Raw genomic sequence first — 18,619 nt, 5'->3', positions numbered from 1 at the left:
TAGCTGGGCATGGTGACACACACCTGTAATCCCAGCTACTCAGGAGGCTAACTGGGAGGATTGCTTGAGCCCAGGAGTTGGAGGCTGCAGTGAGCCACGATGGTGCCACTGCATACTGTGGTCTGGGTGATAGAAAAAAAAAGGCAGACACAGAAGAAAATTTGGGAGAGTGTGACAAATGCCATGAAGAAAATAAAACTGGATAAAGGGACAGAATGATGGGGAGGGGACTGTTTTAGACACTATGGTTGGGAAGGTCCCCGAAGAAGTGACATTTGGGCACAGACCAGAATGAGGGAGACTGGGAGAAGAGCACACATGAATGGGATGGGTGACGGCAGCACAGTGCCAAGGGAGAAAAGCAATCTGCAAAACAACACAAAAAAGAAAACATTCTTTACTTAAACACACATTCATTACTATCAAATTAGATAAGAGTCTGAAAGGGTTGATGCCAAATTCATGAAGGTAACTGTCCCAAGAGTTCAAAGGAATAATCGGGACTACGTCTTGTGGTGGGCTTCTGCTTGCCTCTAATATTTAATTAACATTTTAATATTTTAATGTTTAAAAGGTAAATATGGCTGAATGCAGTGGCTCATGCCTGTAATACCAATACTTTGGGAGGCCAAGGCGGGAGGATCACTTGAGGCCAGGAGTTGGAGACCGACCACCCTAGGCAATAGAGTAAGACCTAGTCTGTATAAAACATTAAAAAAAAAAAAAAATTAGCCAGGTGTGGTGGTGCCTATAGTCCTAGCTACTCGGGAGGCTGAGGCAGAAGGATAGCTTGAGGCCAGGAGTTTGAGGTTGCAGTGAGCTATAATCAGGACATTGCATGCCAGCTTTGGTAGCAGAGCAAAACCCTGTCTCAAACAAACAAACACATTTTAAAAAGTAAATATATAAAACTTGTGAAATGGCTGGGCATGGTGGCTCACGCCTGTAATCCCAGCACTTCGGGAGGCCGAGGCGGGCGGATCACCTGAGGCCAAGAGTTTGAGACCAGCCTGGCCAACATGGTGAAACCCCATCTCTACTAAAACAACAACGAAAAGCTTTGTGAAATGAAAAAAAAACAAAGAACAGAAAAGAAAAGAAATTTAAATCTATCACGGTCAAATGGGTGGATTCCAGGGCAGGGAAGGCACATACTGCCTTTCACTGGAGCCAGGTTCCTGGGGGCAGAGGTTTGTTTGGGGAGGGACACTGTAGGGTCATGGTAGCCCAGCTAGTAGGAACCCAGAAGCTTCTTGGAGAAGGTACCTCCTTTGCTGAGCCTGAGATTCTCTGGCCCAGCACCCCCAGTATAGACAGGAGTGGGTAGACATGTATGCAAGGTCACAGAACAAGAACAGGTAAGTAGAACCTGAACTCCAGACTCCCGGCTGAACCCGGATTAACTATCCCGCCTCTCTCAGCTGGGCGCGTGCATCCAGTCCCTTTCCACAGCGGTAGCTCTGCAAGCTGTGCAGGGCCAGCCCTGCAGTGGGGGCAGGAGAGCAGTGCCACCTGCTGCTATAAGAGGGAAACGCAACTCTCAGCGACCAGCAGGTTACAGCCCCTAAAACCCAGCTCCTCTTCCTTAAATGACCAACCAGTTCCCCTCTACTCCGAATCTGTTCTGCACCTCCTCTCCAGTGCCTGGCAGGGCCCTTAGCGCTGCCTGGTTGCGTCTTCTCTGTAAGAAGGAAAAGTTGTTTCAGGAGGGGGCGACCATCTTCACTTATTCCAGCCCAGCAGGCAAGGAGTTTACTCACGGAAGACCGTGGCACCTCGCCCTCGCTACAAACCTTAGGGGTACACAGTCCATTTGACAGCCTGGAAGAAGTTCCCAGGGAAGAGACAGAACTGCCCAAGGTCACACAGTTAATGAGTAGACAAGCTGGGGGGAATGAGTAGACTCATTCCACTGCGGATGGAAGTGGGGAGGTCACCATATTTGAAAATCACTGACGCAGTCTAAATGAGTGGCTCTTAGCGTGTGGTCCCTGAACAGCAGCATCAGCATCATCTGGGAACTTCTTAGAAAAGCAAATATATTATTGGGGCCTTGCCCCAATTCACCTGAATCAGAAACTCCGGGGGCCACGCCTGTAATCCCAGCACTTCGGGAGTCAGAGGCGGGAGAATCGCTTGTGCCCAGGAGTTTAAGACCAGCCCAGAGAACATGGCAAAACCCTGTCTCTACAAAAAAATTCGAAGGGCACACCTGTAGTCCCAGCTACTCAGGAGGCTGAGGTGGGAAGATCGCTTAAGCCCGGGAGGTCAAGGCTGCAGTGATCCATGATCGTGCCACTGCACTCCAGCCTGGGTGACAGGCATGACCCTGTCTCAAAACAAACAAACAAAAAAACAAAGTGGGAGTGGAGCCCAGCAATCTGGGATTTAGCAAACAAGCTTGAGACTCTGAACCATTGGTCTAAAGGAATTGCACACCCTTTTTTTTTTTTTTTTATTAAATAAACTTTTATTTTGGAATGATACTAGATTTACAGAAAAGTTGCAGAGATAGTATAAAGAGTTCCTGTATATCCTTCACCCAGTCTACCCCAAGGTCAACATCTTACATCACCATGGTACATTTGTCAAAACCAAGAGACTGAAATTGGTATATTAATTAAAATTCAGACTTTTTTCAGATTTCCAATTTTCCCACTAATGTCCTGTTTTTGTTCCAAGATCCAATCCAGGATACCACATTGCACGGAGGACACTCTCCCTTTTCAGTTCTATTATTGGTCACCTCAGTCATCTTTCCCTGGGAAAGAGAATGCGTGGGAAAAGCCGTTGTCCTTATTATTGAACTGGGGAAACTGAGGCTTAAAAGCGCCAAGTGACCAAGTTCTCTTAGAGGGCAGTGAGAACAAGGCCTGCCTTACTCTGTTCCCTTTCCCCGGGGACTCTTGATTTTTGGAAGCCCCTCTGGAATGTCCTACCTGGCCTAACCCCATACCACCAGTGCAGCAAGGAGGTACCCCTACTACAGTGGGTCCAGCCCTTGGAGAGACTCACCCTGCCCCAACACCTCTTCCCCTAGACCCTAAGGGCCAAGACAACGTCTTAGTGCCTTCAGACTTGGCAGACTGAGGCCCCGTGAAACAGAGAGAGAGAAAGGGGGAAGAGGGAAATACTTTTATTTGCCCATCCAAAATAATTATGATAGGTGAAAAATGGCCACAAGCTCTGTGTGGTTCCCCACATCAAGACATGTCGTCTGTTTCTCATCCCTTGAATCTGAGCAAAGCCTTGTGATTTGCTCTGATAGAATTTAGCAGAAGTGACACTGTCCTAGTCCCAGTTCCAGGCCAAGAACCCAAGAAGTCTTTCAGCTTCTACTCTCACTCTCTTGGAACCCTGAAGCCATCATGTGAATAAGCCTCAGCTAGCCTGCTGGAGAGGCCACATGGAGGAGAACCAAGCAATTCCAGCCAACAGCCTGTCACCTGCAAGGCAAGTGAGTAAGGCTATCCTAGACCATCCAGGCCCAGCTGAGGTTAACAGCTGACCTTAGCTCCATGAGGGATCCCAGGTGGGAGCAGCAGAACTGCCCTGGTTAGCCCAGCCCAAACTGCTAACCCACAGGATTGTGGGAAAATAGAGGGTTTGTTTCTAGCTGCCAAGTTTGGGGATGGTTTGTTACACAGCAAAAGCTAGCTGGTACACAATTCCGCCTCTCTCTCTTGGTAATGGGATCCCAGTTTTATTGCAGGAGGCAGTGTGCCAGTCTCAGTAGATGGAACACGATTGGTCTACCCAACCATGACAATTCTGTTCCCTGCTGTCTTAGCTTTCTTTGCAGCTAGAGGTGCAATGGTAGCTGGCTCAGGCCAAGGGCATCTAAGTGAAAATATGCAGAGGGAGAGAGCAGGAAACAGACTTCTGACTAGGTTTTACTTTCTGATAGAAGGTGACAGGTCCAGCTAGTTTGGCCCTTCCTCTTCCTCCACCCCTCCTTCCTTGAACGCAGACATGATTCTTGGGGATACAGCAGCCATCTTGGGACCATGAAGTAACAAGCACTGAGATCAAGGCAAAAGGATCCAAGATGTCACCCCTACATTTGTGGAGTTGCTGAACCAATACCATTAGCCACCCATCTCCAGAATCCATGCTATGTGGAAAAACAATCTTCTGTTTGTTTAAACCACTGCAACCAAGGTTTTCCTACCCTTGCAGCTGAATGTAGTCCATGTAACAAGTTATACATAGACAAAAATGCAGAGGGATCCTTGTCCTTGGGAATTTGGAGCTGGCAGCATGTGGCTCTCCAAGCGCATCTCTGTTCTCATTTCACCTTCTCAGTAATGCTTCAAGGGTAAGGCCATGATCCTATTGTCACAGAGGTGGGAACTGGGGCTCCCACACTGCACAGTGAGTCCAAGGCCTTGTAGCTGGCGGGAGGGGTGCCCAGAGTCAGACCTTCTCCCCAGGTGCAAAGAGAATGCACCCCTGCTATCCCTTCCAGGTGTGTCTTCTGGGCTCTTGAAGGTGGCAGCAGGTGCCAAGGAGGCTGCTACTGCAAGTCTGGTGTGGATGCCCCCAGGTACACCCTTAGGTCTGAGAGAGTGGACTGGACAAGCTTGGCGGGGATGGTCTCTTGCTGCAGCTGCTGGTAGGCCGCGTAGCGGTGGCAGCCCCCGAAGGAGTAGAAGTAGTCACCTCCCTGGGCCCCTTTGATCCAGAGGACATCAATGGGGGGCACGCTGTCTGGGTCCTCCTGGGGAGAAGGGGCACAGAGTCAATGGACATGGTACAAGGCTTGAGAGTTTGTAAAGCAGACTTTGTCCACCTGTGCCGCGCTCCTTATAAGATGATCACACTGGACTACTGTGAGAGACAACTGCTAAATATCAGGAGTTTTGTGAGCTGGTCGACATCACTTTGTAGCTTGAAAATCAGCCATGGGAGAGTATTTACACCAGAGAAATGGACAGATGCTACAAATCAGGAATTTCTCCCACACATGTATCAGTACACCACATGCACACTGTCCATCGGGCTCTGTTGTAGACCCTGGGAATACAGTACAGCTGGAATGAGACTGAATAAGGCCCTGCCTTCAAGGGGCTCCAGTCTAGTGGGGCAGATGGAACAAGAAGTAAATATTAGAGTGACAAATGCTATAATGACAATAACATAGGTGAGAGGACAGAGATGGGGTCCACAAGGCCTCTCTGAGGTAAGAATGAAGCAGAGTACTTGGAAAGATTCAGAAATGGTTGCTCACACCTGTAATGAGAACTTTGGGAGGCCGAGGTGGGTGGATCAGTTGAGGTCAGGAGTTTGAGGCCAGCCTGGCCAACATGGCAAAACCCTGTCTCTACCACAAAAATTAGCTGGGCATGGTGGTGCATGCCTGTAATCACAGTTACTCAGGAGGCTGAGGCAGGAGAATCGCTTGAACTCGGGAGACAGAGGACGCAGTGAGCTGAGATCGCACCATTGCACTCTAGCATGGGCGACGGAGCGAGACTCCATCTCAAAAAAAAAAAAAAAAAGAGAAGTGGAATAGTTTCAATTAAGAGCCTAGCTGCCTGGGTTCAAATCTAGCTCTGCTGCTTAACAGCTATGTGATCTCTGGCAATTAATCTTTTTGTGCCTCAGTTGCCCCATCTATGAAATGGGATGGAGATAACAGACCCATCTCACAGAGCTTTTGGGTTAAATGAGTTAATATATATAAAGCACTTTAAACCATGCTTGGCACATCGAAAGCGCTCAGTAATGTATGCTGTGTATGACCTGAGGGAAGAAGATTCCACGCAGAGGGAACAGCAAACGCAAAGGGCCTGAGGCCAGAGCACCTTCACCGTATAGGAGGCACAGCAAGGAGGCCAGTGTGACTAGAGTGGACTCCAGGGCTCGAGGAATGGTCAGAAAGGCCAGCAGGAGCCAGATGGTGCACATCTGTTTCTGAGAGAAGTTGGTGGGCCCTGGAGTGTTCACAATAGGGGAGAGTGATATGATCTGATGCACATTCTAGAATGCTGTCATGGGAGAACAGACTTGGCAGGGTGGACAAGGGCACAAGGCAGGAAGACAGAGGGGAGGCCTTTGCAGGCATTCAGCAGAAGATGCTGGTCTGGATGACAGTGTGGTGGGGATAGGGAGAGGTAGATGGGTTTGGGACACATTTAGGGGGCAGGTCCGAGGGGTCTGGCAGAACAGGTGAATCCAAGGGCAAGAGAAAAGGGAGAATCTAAGTTGACTTCCTGTTAGGGGCCTGCACAGCCAGGTGGAGAGTGGGTCATCTTCTAAGTAGGGAAAGCCTGGGGCAGGATGGATGCAGGGTAGAGCACTCTGGGGAGACCTCATGAAGTGTGAGTGGCCTGGAATGCCTCCGGCTGCTGGCCCACGGGTTCTCTCTCATGATTCCACAAATGATTATTCAGCAGTAAGGTGCAGCAGTCACGAGCCTGCGCTCTGGAACTCGGCACACCTGACTTTGGATCTCGGCTCCTCTCCACAGCAGCTGGGACACCCAGCCCTCTGAATAACATTCCTCACCTGTAAACTGGGAATAAGACATCCTAGAGGGCTGCTGATGAAGAGTGAGTGAGCTCATGCCTCCCGGGCATCAGTAGAGCACTAAGGAGGGGCAGCCGTGCCAGGCAGGCCTTGTGCTGGGTACTGAAGGCACGATGGTGGATGGCCAGAATGATGGCTCCCAAAGATGTCCACGTCCGAATCCTTGTGAATACGTTACCTTACATGGGAAAAGGGCCTTGGTGGACGGAATTAAGGTAAGGATCTTGAGATGTGGAAATTATCTGAGGTTATCTAGATGGGTCGAATGTCATTATCAGCGTCCTTAAAACTGGGAAGAGGGAGCAGAAGAAGAGGTCAGAGTGATGTGATTTGAGAAGGCCTTGGTCTAATGTTGCTGGTTTTGAAGACAGAGGAAGAGGCCAGAAGCCAAGCAGTGTGGGTGGTGTCTGGAAGCTGGGAAAGGTGAGGAAATAGATTCTCCCCTAGAGACTACAGAAAACAGTGCAGCCCTGCTTGATGTTAGCCCAGTAAGACCCATTTTGGACTTCTGACCATAAATAAAGCTGTGTTGTTTTAAGCCATCAACTTTGTGGTAACCTATAGTGGCCCCAGAAAACTAATATAGGTGCACGTAAGCAGAGGAAGAGCTGGTTCTGGCCCTCGGAGCCTACGGTTCTAGCATGGAAGGCAGGTGTCTAAACAAGACGTTAAAAGCCAGTGAGCTGTAATCCCAGCACTTTGGGAGGTTGAGGCGGGCAGATCACTTGAGGTCTGGAGTTTGAGACCAGCCTGGGAGACCAGCCTGGCCAATATGGTGAAACCCCATCTCTACTAAAATACAAAAATCAGCCAGGCGTGGTGGCAGGTGCCTGTAGTCCCAGCTACTCAGGATGCTGAGGCAGGAGAATAGCTTGAACCCGGGAGGCAGAAGTTGCAGTGAGCCGAGATCGTGCCACTGCACCCCAGCCTGGGCTACAGAGAGAGACAACGTCTTTAAAAAAAAAAAAAAAGCCAGTAGATGAGAGCTATGCAGGTGAGCACACAGGTGGCTGCAGGCCCACAGAGCTCCTAACCCGGTAGGGATGGTCAGGGAAGATGCTGACACTGAGACAGGAAGACTGAGGAAGAGTCAGAAACAACAAGGCAGAGACAGAAGAGGTTCTCAACAGGAGAAAAAGCCCAGTGGTGGGACAGGGCGTGTATGGCAGATCCCTTCCCATCTCAGCCAGGCACTGTGCTACTGTTGTGGCAACAGATAAGATGGGACAAGGTCCTCGCCCTTGTAGAGTTCACAAGAGGAAGGGAAGACAGAAAATAAAATGCAACACAAATAAATGTATGATATAATTTCTGGTGGACATAAGTGGTATCCTGAGAAACATCTCGGGCAAAGGGGAGAGCTAGAGAGGCCAGGGACCCTGACCAAGGGTGATCAAGGAGGCAGAGAGCTGAACCAGGCAGGGGGGCAGGCCCTGTGGTTGTCCGGCGAAGTGGCTCCAGGCAGTGAGGACAGCAGTGTAAATACTAGGACTGAAAGTTAATCGGGGGTGGCTGTAGAGGTGCTGGGTGGGGCTTAGGGATCGCATGGGCTCACCTTCCAAGGGTCAGGGGGAAGGGGACGCAATGTTGTGTAGGCCTAACCTGACACCTGTTCTTGCACCTGCCAGAATCACTCTGGCATTCTTAACACCCTCCCTCAATGGTGGAGCTGACCTTTGACCTCTTCCACTTCCCATTCAGACGTGGGCCTCCCAGCAGATACGACACACCCAGTCCCACTGTCACTGACTGTCACAGCCATGAGAACCCACGGCTTATCTCCGGGTAGTGCGGTGGCCATGTGCTGGGCAGTGGGGGCCGGCTGCCTGGGTGTGAATCCCAGCCGTGCCACTTTTTAAGCGCCTGATCTTAGTGAAGCCGCTGAAATCTTCCCTGCCTCAGTTTCTCATTTGCAAAAGAGACACTATCTATCATAGGTACTCATAGGGTTGGCATAGGAAACTAAGGCACTTCCTGCAGTTCCTGGACCACTGCAAGCACTAGCGTTATAAGCATTATCATCACTACTTTAATTATCTCGCCCAATTCCCTCCTTGCTCAAGTGAGGAAACAGAGGCCCAGAGAGGCCCAGCCACTTGCTCAAGGTCACACAACAGATGCTGAGCTCCGGCTGAGCCCGGAACCACTCCCTCTCGCCTCCATCGCGGCGACCTCCCTCCTCCGGCGACCTCCCTCCACCAAAGCCCTCCCTCCGGCTGGCTGGACTCCTCGGGGCCTCACCCGGATAGTGTTCACGAGGCTCTGCACCTTGGCGGGGTCCAGCACCGACGGCAGCGGCCGGATAAGCACGTTCAGTGGCACGTTATGCACCGCGGCGATGCAGCCCGAGTGGATGCTGCTGCCCTGCGCGCCGCCGCTCGGTCTGGGCCCCTCGGGCGCCCCCCGATCCGCGCCGGCTCTGCCCAGCCCTCCTCCAGCACGCAGCCCCATCTTCGCCGCCACCGTCGTCGCCGCCGCCGCCGCGGGACTCGCCGCCTCCTCCGGCCTTAACTCTGGCCGGACCGTACCATTCTGCGCGGTCGGGTGGGGGGGCCCGGACCAGGGCGCGTTTCTCCCCCGGTCCCGCCGTGGTCCGGCCTCAACCCCGCGGTCCCCAGCCGGACTCAGGCTCCGCTCGCCAGGTGCAGCCGGACTTGCGCGGGGCTCCGGCTCTCCACCGGAGGGCGCCTCCCGGCTCCCCTCTGCCGCGCGGCGTCCGGGGAGTGGAAGCGCCCGGGCGGGCTGACTCAGGGTGAGTTTGCAGGTCGCGGGGCGGGAGGGGCGCGGGTGACGCACCGGCCGCGGTGACTTAGGCCGCGGGGGCGGGGGCGGGGACGGAGAGCGCGGCGAACCTGCCCAACCGGGATGAGTCGGCAAAGCCTGCAGTGCGCTGCTGCCCCGCTGCTAGAGCTCCTAGACAGCGAGGTGATGATCTCCACCAGCGGTTCCACTTCCAATCTGGGGCTGGCTGTGTCCGGCGCCGTTCCAAACATTTTGCACGAATATTGACTTATCTAAACCTCAAAACAACCCTGCAAGGAAGGTATAATTGTTATTCCCATTTTACAGAAGAGGAGACTGAGACACAGGTTTAAGTGATTTACCCAAGATCATGGAGCTAGTAAGTGGCCGAATCCGCATTCAAATCCAGATAGTCTGGCTCCAGAGTCCGCTCTCTGCCCCATGGCTGGTTGCCTTGGTTCAGCAACAGTGACTGTCACACGGAGCCCTCAGGAATCGCGCTGACAATGTGTGGGCCCTACCTTCCAGTTCCACACTGTCTGTCTGTATCATTACAACACTACTGGAAGTAGGTGCAGTTATAGACCCGCTTGTTCAAGATCACCTGAAATGAAAGGTCATACAAGTCCGTACTGTGGAGCCACCTAACCACCAACTCCAAGCAGGAAGGTGCACGATCCCGGACTCGGTTGAAGACAACCATGTCTCGTTTGCTTGTCTTCCTTCTCCACGTGGATGGCACGAACATGGAGGAATGCATACTCACCCTGCCAGCCGGAGAAAACTCGAGATGGAGGAGGGGGCCAGGGGTTTCTACTTTGCCTTGAGCCAGTTGCTGACACTTTCTGAATCCTGTCTGTAAAATGAAGTAATGCTGCCCCTCACTCAAAGTTGTGTGAACTGAGAGAGTGCTCATAGTGCTCTGTGAATTGCGTAACATCCATTTTGCTGTTGAAGATCTTTTATTTTGGGTTCTTAGTCTCTCACAAAACCTTAGAACACTGAGACCAAGATTTGAGCCTTTCCCTTTCTAAACATAATTCCCGTGGACACCTAAATGATACTTTGTTTCAAGAAGTAGAACTGACACCCATACCTCAGCCCCAGAATTTAAGAATTAGAGAATTTCATCAAGAGGGAAGTTATCCCTTCTAAAACATCTTCCTCATTATAGGAAGTAAGAATGGCAAGATAACAGTTTCTAGAGTGGAAAAGTGGAGCTCTGGCCTGATTCTTTCATCATGGTGTACTCAGGGAGGCCTCATTTCCTGGTATCAAATTCTCTGTGTTAAGATATCTATGGCCCAATTCAAAATTGCTTAAGCAATAAGAAGGTTTGTTTTCTCACATAATAAGATGTGGTAGGCATGTCTAAGGTTGGTAAAGAGGCAGTTGAACAAAGACTCCAGTTCTGGCTGCGTGCAGTGGCTCACACCTGTAATCCCAGCACTTTGGAAGGCTGAGGCAAGCAAATCACTTGAGGCCAGGAGTTCGAGACCAGCCTAGCCAACATAGTGAAACCCTGTCTCTACCAAAAGTACCAAAATTAGCCAGGCATGGTGGCACGTGCTTGTAGTCCCAGTTACTCCAGAGACTGAGACAGGAGAATCGCTTGAAACTGAGAGGCAGAGGTTGCAGTGAGCTGATATCATGCCACTGCATTCCAGCCTGGGCGACAGAGCAAGACTCTGTCTCAGAAAAAAAAGAAAAAAAAAGATTCTGGTTCTGTCTATCCTTTTGTGCCATCATCCTCAGTGTTCTGTTATCCTGCAGTGTGCCCTTCATGGTCCCAAGATGGCTGCTGTAGCTCAAAGCATCACATCACTACATGCGAACGTCCACAAGTGGAAGTTAGGACATCCTTCGCACCTCTATTTAAGGGTGAAGAAACCTTTCCTGGCTGGATGCAGTGACTCACACCTTCTGACCATCCACTCCTCGAGCCCTGGAGTCCACTCTAGTCACACTAGTCTCCTTGCTTTGCCTCCTCCACAGTGAACGTGTCCTGGCCTCAGGCTCTTTACATTTGCTATTCCCTCTGCATGGAACGCTCTTCCCTCAGGTCATACACAGCATACATTCCTGAGTGCTTTCCCTGTGCCCAGCATGGTTTGATGCGCTTTACATATATTAACTCTTGGAACCCAGCAGCTCTATGAGATGAGTCTGTTATCTCCATCCCCATTTGATAGATGGGGTATCCCTGTGGGAGCTCTGCCCATACATTCCAGAGGTGCCAGGCCATTCACTAATGGGGGCAGGGGCTGGTGAGTAAATGCCAGTCTTCTACTGTCACAGGTGGATGATTCAGAGAGGTGTTCTAGACCATTCAGATCTCTCTGGAACCTTCTCAGAGACCAGAAGTACTCATCCCTATTACTACAACCGACTTCACTAACACGTCCTCTGTCCCATTCCTCCCACCCCTTACTTCTGCTTCCAGGGATCACCTCCCACATAAATGACGTACACTAAAGTCTCAGACTTGCTATCAGGGAGCCAAAACGAAAACAAAAGGGAAACTTGATACTGGGTCATCCCCTGTAGTTCTGTACCTTGCGTAGTTAAAATTGCACTATTTTATTGCCTGTGTGACGTCGGGCCAGTCACCTGCCTGTGCCTGTTTCCTAATCTGCAAAATGGACATACAGTCACCTAATTCACAGGGATGTTGGAAGAATGAAGAGAGATGATGTTAGATGAGGTCCTTAGAACAGTGCACAACACATTATAAGTGCTCAATAAATGTTTGCTGTTTGATTGCATTTTAAATTACAACAGAGCTTGAAGGTCTCTCCGTGTCTTCACTTTCAGACTAGTCTTGATGTATTAGTCAAGACTTTTGTTTGCAAGTGACAGAAAGCCAATGTGAATTAGCTTAATGAAAATGGGGATGCTTCGCTATTCCCTTGACTGAGGTGAAGCCGGGCCTCAGGGGAAAGTAAGTTGAGAGATTTCTTTTTTCTGCCCTCACTCAGCAGAGGGATTATCTCTACATGTCAGGAACATGACTGTCAACAGCAATGATATTTGGCTTTCAATAAGGGAAACCTGACAAGACAGACTTAATACAACTTAAAGTGTTTCCTCTATTAAAAAAAAAAAAAGTCTGGAGGTAGGAAGTCCATGGCTGGGATGGCTGCTCCATGATCACTAGTGGCATAGGCCTTTTCTATCTTTCTGCTCCATCATTTTCGAGCAGAGTTTTCATTCCCAGGGTCACCTCCTATTCAAGATAGTTGCTGAAGTGCCAGCCATCTCATCCAAATTCCACTCTGGAAAGAGGTGGAGAAATGGAAAGGCAAAGGATATGACCCTTCCCCTTTTTAGGATGCTATCTCAGAAATTTTATATAACATTTCCCCTTGCATGTCATTGACTAGAAACTGGTCACATGGCCACCCCTGGCGGCAAGGGCAGCTGGATGTGTTGTCTTCATTCATAGCGGTAATGTGCTCAGCTAAAATTGGAGTTCTCTTAGTAAGGAAGAATAGAGATTGATAAGTAGCTAGCAATTGGAGCCACAGCTCTCAAGTTACAGGCCTTATGGCACAGAGAGAGGGAGAGAGAGAAAATTTCCAAGTTCTAGTCAGATGCCTACATATGAACAAACCAGCTATGGCATTGGGGGACAGAGACTTTCTTAAAAGCATAAGCCACCATTATTTATTATAATGACTTAAAGGTATGGAGTTCATTTAAAGGTAATTACTGGTCACCTGCTATTGGCTAGGCTGGACCCAGGGGTTTTAGTGATCAGCAAAAAGACACTACCAATCTCTGCATTATGAAGCTTGCAGTGTAGTGGAGGATTCAGATAATGGTCAAATAATCACACTGGTTAATGGAGAGTATAAAGTATACATTGATAGTAGGTGCTGCAAAAGAATGGCATGTGGTTCTGAGGAAGTGCCTTAGTCCTTTTGGCTGCCATAGCAATACCATAGACTGTGGCTTATAAACAACAGAAATTTATTCCTCACAGTTTCAGGGGCTGAGAAATCCAAGATCAAGGTGACTCTGTATCTCCCCAACATTCATATGTTGAAATTCCAACCTCCAGGTGCTGGTGTTGGGAGGTGGGCCTTTGGGAAGTGATTATGTCTCCTCGGGGTTCCTGGGGGCAGAGCCCTCGTGAGTGAGATTAGTGTCCTTTTTCTTTCTTTTGAGACAGGGTCTTACTTTGTCACCCAGGCTGGAGTGCAGTGGAACTGTAAAGAAAACTTCAAATTTTAAAAATCAGGAACCTGATAATAACTAAGGAATCCTGAACAGAGTGTTGGTAGAAATACAGATGAAAAAGGCCATTTGGATGAGGAAATGAGGAAGATATTGGATGATGGAAAAAAGACCATCTTGTTATAAAATGGCAAAGAACTTGGCTGAATTACGTCCATGTTCTAGTGCTTTATAGGAGGTAGAACTTGTGAGCAATGAAACGGGATATTTAACTGAAGCTATTTCTAAGCAAAGTGTTGAAGCTGTGGCTTGGCTCCTCCTGACTGCTGACAGTAAAATATAAGTAGAAATAAATGAGTTAAAGATGCGACTTTTAAGCAAATAGGAAGCAAAACATAAAGATTTGAACAATTTTCAGCCTATCCATATTGCAAAGAATGAGAAAGAATGTTTGGGAGAAAACATTAGTCTCCATAAGGAGACTGTAATGGTTACGAACTTAATCAGCCATCCCAGCTGGAAAACTGCCATCTTGAATTGAAGGGGAAGGAGATGAGGAGGGATGAAGGAAGGCTGTTTGACTTCTTGGATTTTTCGGGACAAGACCAGAATGCAAACTATTCTTTAAGACAAGGGAAGAATGACCCCGAAGGCAATTCAGAGATCATCAAGGCTATCTCTTTGCTTTCAAAAGTCAGGGACATTGCGTTGCATTCAACAGGTTAGAGGGCCTCTCTGTCCAAAGCCATGGCGGAAGAGCTGCCCAGAGCTGTTGGGGTGGGGCTACCCAGAGCCCTGGGAACATGACCTCTGCTGGACAGAGCTGGAGGGACAGGACCACCACCCCAGAGGGCACAGAGGGTGGGACCAACACCATCGTGGATCTGGAAGGCTGCCTCAGTGGGCCTGGAAGCAGAGCATTTAATGAACCAAAAATGATTTTTCTTGAGCCTTAAGATCTCATGGAGTTTGCCTTGTAGTTTGGATGTCATTTGGATCTGCTACTCCTTTCTTCTTTCCTATTTTTCCCTTTTGGAGTGGTCTACCTTATACCTGCCCCACCATTGTATTTTAGAAGCAAATAACTTGCTTGATTTCACAGGCTCACAGCTGGAGAACAATTTGCCCCAGGATGCATCACACCTTGAGTCTCAGCCATATTTGACTTAGATGACACTTAGATAATAAAACTTTGGATTTTAGACTTCAGAGTTGATGCTGGAATGAGTTAAGACTTTTGGGGCTGTTGTGATGTAAGGAATGAATGTATTTTGCATGTGAGAAGGATGTGAATTTGGCGGGGGGTGGGGATGGAGGCAGAATGCTATAGACAGAAAGTTTATGTTCCTCCAAAATTCATGCTAAAATCCTAACCCCCAGTATGGTCATATTAGGAGGTGGGTTTTTGGGAGGTAACTAGGTCATGAAGGCAGAGTCCTCATTAATGCAATTAGTGACTTTATAAAAGAGATCCCAGAGAGCTCCCTCACCCCTTCTACCATGTGAGGACATGATGAGAAGATGGTGGAACCAGAAATCAGGTCCTTACCAGACAATGAATCTGCTAGCCCTTGGATCTAGGACTTCTCAGTCTCCAGAACTGCGCGAAATACATTTCTGTTGTTTCTAAACCACCTAGTCTACGGTAGTTTGTTACAGCAGCCTACACAGACTAAGACAGCCATGATCTGATCTGCATTTCTGAAAGATCCCTGTGGCTGCTGTGGATGGAGGGAGGGAGGCCAGGGAGGCAGAATGGATCCAGGGAGACCAGGGAGAAGACTGGTACAGTTGTCTAGATAAGAGATGATGGTGGCTCTGGACCAAGGTGGAGACTGAGAAGATGGAGAGGAAAAATTGACAGGACCTGCCGGATTGGGTGGTAGGATGGGGAGACAGAGGTGAGAGAGATGACCTCTGGGTTTTGTGACTGCAGGACTGGATGGGTGCTGGTGTCATTCACAGAGGTGGGATGCCCCAGAGGAGAAGCAAATCACAGCTTCAGACCTGGGCTGGTCTCTGGTGCTTTTGGGATATCAAAGTGGAGGTGGCCTGCAGGCAGATACAGATTTGCAGCTCAGAGAGGAGGCTGGAATTGAAAATGTTAGTGTATGGGCTGTCTCATGTAGGTAGAAACTGAACCCATGGGTGTAATTAGATTGCTTTAGGAGAGTACACAGAGCAGAAAGTGGGTTCCTTCCTTGGGTATCGGGTAGGTGAGTCTGCAAAGCTGCTAGGTGGAGCAGCCAGACAAGTAAGAGGAGAACCAGATAGTCATGTCACGTCATGTCATGGAGGTCTCGAAGCTCTTTGAGGACATCGTAAAAAGCAGACTGGATCCATGTGCCAGTTGAGGTACTCTGGACTGCAGGTAACAGGAACCTGATTCAACTGACTGAAACAGTAAACTCATGTCTTCAGGTATGTTCAAGTAAACAGAAGTCCACAGGCAGCAAGCACCATGAGTGGGATTCAGGGTGGTGTTTTCATTGGCTCCGTGATGTCATAAAGGACCCAGGCTTTTTCCATGCCCCTGCATTGCCATATGTGGTGTAGGCTTCATGCTAAGGCCGGTTCGTTTCATAGTCACAAGATGACATGCTTCTCTGTTCACATTTGAGGGGAAGAGGAACTGGACTTTCTTTCCTTTTAAGAAAAAGGAAGCAGCAAGTTTTCCATACCCTTCCGGTAACCCTCTCCTTAAGTCTCATTGGCCAGAATTAGGTTATGTGCCCATTTCTGAACTATGGGAGATGTTAGTATTCTTAGACCAGTAAAGACTACCTCTTAAGCTGATGTTCAGTCCCCAGATTGCATGGTTGCTAATCCAGGAGAGAGGGGTGGGGTGGAATGGTTATTGGACCTGTATAACTGGCTGGATATGGCTGATGGAGACCCAGCATTCTTTCCCACCTCCCTCTAGGGTGCCTTCTAGATTGCATAGTTGGAGAGTTAAAAACTATATTTCTCAGATCTCTTTGCAGCAAAGATACTAACAGGGAATTAAGTTCTACCAGTTAGATGTACTTCCATGAGATATGGATGGCAGACGTGGGCTGGGGCCATCTTCCTACTGGTTTGACTCTTGCTACTGTCAAGATGGTCTTGGAGGTGTTAAGATTTTCTGTAGCAGTGTTCCAGCATTGTGCCACCAGCACAGTGGGAGACAGGAGACAGTTATCGAGGCAGTGGGAAGGGCCTGCTGATCTCTGGGTTGCACCTGTGATGTGGTGTTCTTCAACTCAGTAGTTCCAGTGCACCCTATTGACCACCACCAACCCCCACTCCACACCCTCCCCCACCACTGACTGTGGAAGAGGCAGGTGCTGTCTGGGTGGGAGCAGTTCTGCAGTGGAGTTCTGGACTCCAGCAGATGGCTCACTTCTTCAGCCCTTCCACAAATTTTGTCAGCAGCCAATTATCGAAGTATTAAATCCTTTCTCCTTCAAAGGGATTTAATACATGTTTATAAAATGCTGATCTAGAGTGGTTTCTGTTCCTGGCACCTAAAACAAACATAATGGATCCAATAGCCAGTCATGGGCAGTGTATGTGGGTGGTTAAGGGATGCAGCAGGTGCCTGGGTTTCTCAAAACCCCACTGGCGAGGCAGACAGATCACTTGAGGCAAGGAGTTCGAGACCAGCCTGGCCAACATGGCGAAACCCCGTCTCTATTAAAAATACAAAAATTGGCCGCATGCAAGGGCTCATGCCCGTAATCCCAGCACTTGGAGAGGCTGAGGTGGGCGGATCACAAGGTCAAGAGATTGAGACAATCCTGGCCAACATGGTGAAACCCTGTCTCTACTAAAAATACAAAAATTAGCTGGGCATGGTGGCATGCACCTGTAGTCCCAGCTACTCAGGAGGCTGAGGCAGGAGAATTGCCTGAACCCGGGAGGCAGAGGTTGTAGTGAGCCAAGATCATGCCACTGCAGCCTGGCAACAGAGCGAGACTCTATCTCAAAAAAAAAAAAAAAGAAAAAAAAAAAAAAGAAAAAGAAAGAAATAAATAAATTAGCCAGGCGTAGTGGTGCATGCATGTAATCCCAGCTACTTGGGAGGCTGAGGCGGGAGAACTGCTTGAACCCAGAAGGCAGAAGTTACAGTGAGCTGAGATTGCGTCACTGCACTCCAGCCTGGGCAACAGCAAGACTCTGTCTCAAAAAAACAAACAAGAAACCATTGGAGATTTTGCAGAGTTAGGGGAAGGTTCCCACAACTGCTGTTGTTGTTGAAAACAGCTAGCACATTGCTCAGGAGGCAGCTGCTTGTCCAGAGGTGTGTGGAGGGAAGGCGGACAGGCACCAGGTAGACAGTCTGCAAACTGAGTGTACTGCTTACACAGGAGGAAACCGACAAAGAGGCCCCAGAGGAGGCAGGTTCTAGCCTGCAGCTTCCCCATCCCATTACTCGGCATCCATCCCTCAAAACATGCAGGTTATGCTTCTTGGTAAGTCTGAGTTGAGGGTAGGTGGCAGGGGTTGGTGGTCCCCACTGAAGTTTTCAGTAAGGTGAGACAGATATGTATTTTGAAGGATCACTAAGGCAGCTATTGAGGATGACGTATTGGTTGACTTGAACACTTGGTGACAGGTTGCTCAGAAGCTCTATGGGCAACTCACTGTTTTTGGACAACTTTGCCAGCTGAGCCAAAGTCAACATTTTTGCCTGCTTCCACTCACTGAATATGTGACCATATATGACTGGGCAGAGCAGTAGGGGATAAACTGGGGAAGAATATTGGGGTTGTAAACTGGCTGTCCACAGACACATGTGGACCACAGTTGTAATTGTTTGGTAGGTGTAATTTGAATCTCTATTTTTCTCTTAATCTAGTATTTCTCTAAAGTGAGATATACTCTTTCCAATTAGTCACAGGCTTCACCTTCCCTAATGTCTTAAGACAACTGGCTCCACTCACATGTTATTAATCAGGTTTTTAAACCCTTATTTGAGGAATATTAAGGATTGAGGATGCCTGAGACCTTGTAAATGCCAAGGGACCCTTGGGGCTATGTGACCCTTGGTGGCAGCTACAGGCTGGTCAGGCTATAGAGAGGAAAACGGAGTGGAAAAATACTGTCTCTCGGATGCCCTCCCCTTCTTCTCATTCCCCCCTTCACCCCCGCACCCTGCTCCAATCAGAATGTCTAGAGGCGATGG

At 49.0% G+C, this 18,619-nt stretch overlaps 1 protein-coding gene across 1 annotated transcript; it reads right to left on the bottom strand.

Moving 5' to 3' along the window:
* Positions 1–2,441: 2,441 nt before the first annotated feature.
* Positions 2,442–9,260, bottom strand: SRXN1 (sulfiredoxin 1). Its single transcript, XM_023220361.3, has 2 exons — positions 8,773–9,260; positions 2,442–4,720 (listed from the first exon to the last, which is right to left on the bottom strand). Exons 1-2 carry the CDS (start codon positions 8,980–8,982, stop codon positions 4,517–4,519), a joined length of 414 nt encoding a protein of 137 aa, XP_023076129.1. The 5' UTR covers positions 8,983–9,260; the 3' UTR covers positions 2,442–4,516.
* Positions 9,261–18,619: the final 9,359 nt, after the last annotated feature.

Source organism: Piliocolobus tephrosceles, chromosome 20 (assembly GCF_002776525.5).
Source record: "Piliocolobus tephrosceles isolate RC106 chromosome 20, ASM277652v3, whole genome shotgun sequence".
NCBI lineage: Eukaryota > Metazoa > Chordata > Mammalia > Primates > Cercopithecidae > Piliocolobus > Piliocolobus tephrosceles.
Note: the sequence above shows the minus strand (reverse complement) of the source record. Positions and strands in the feature narration are given on the sequence as shown.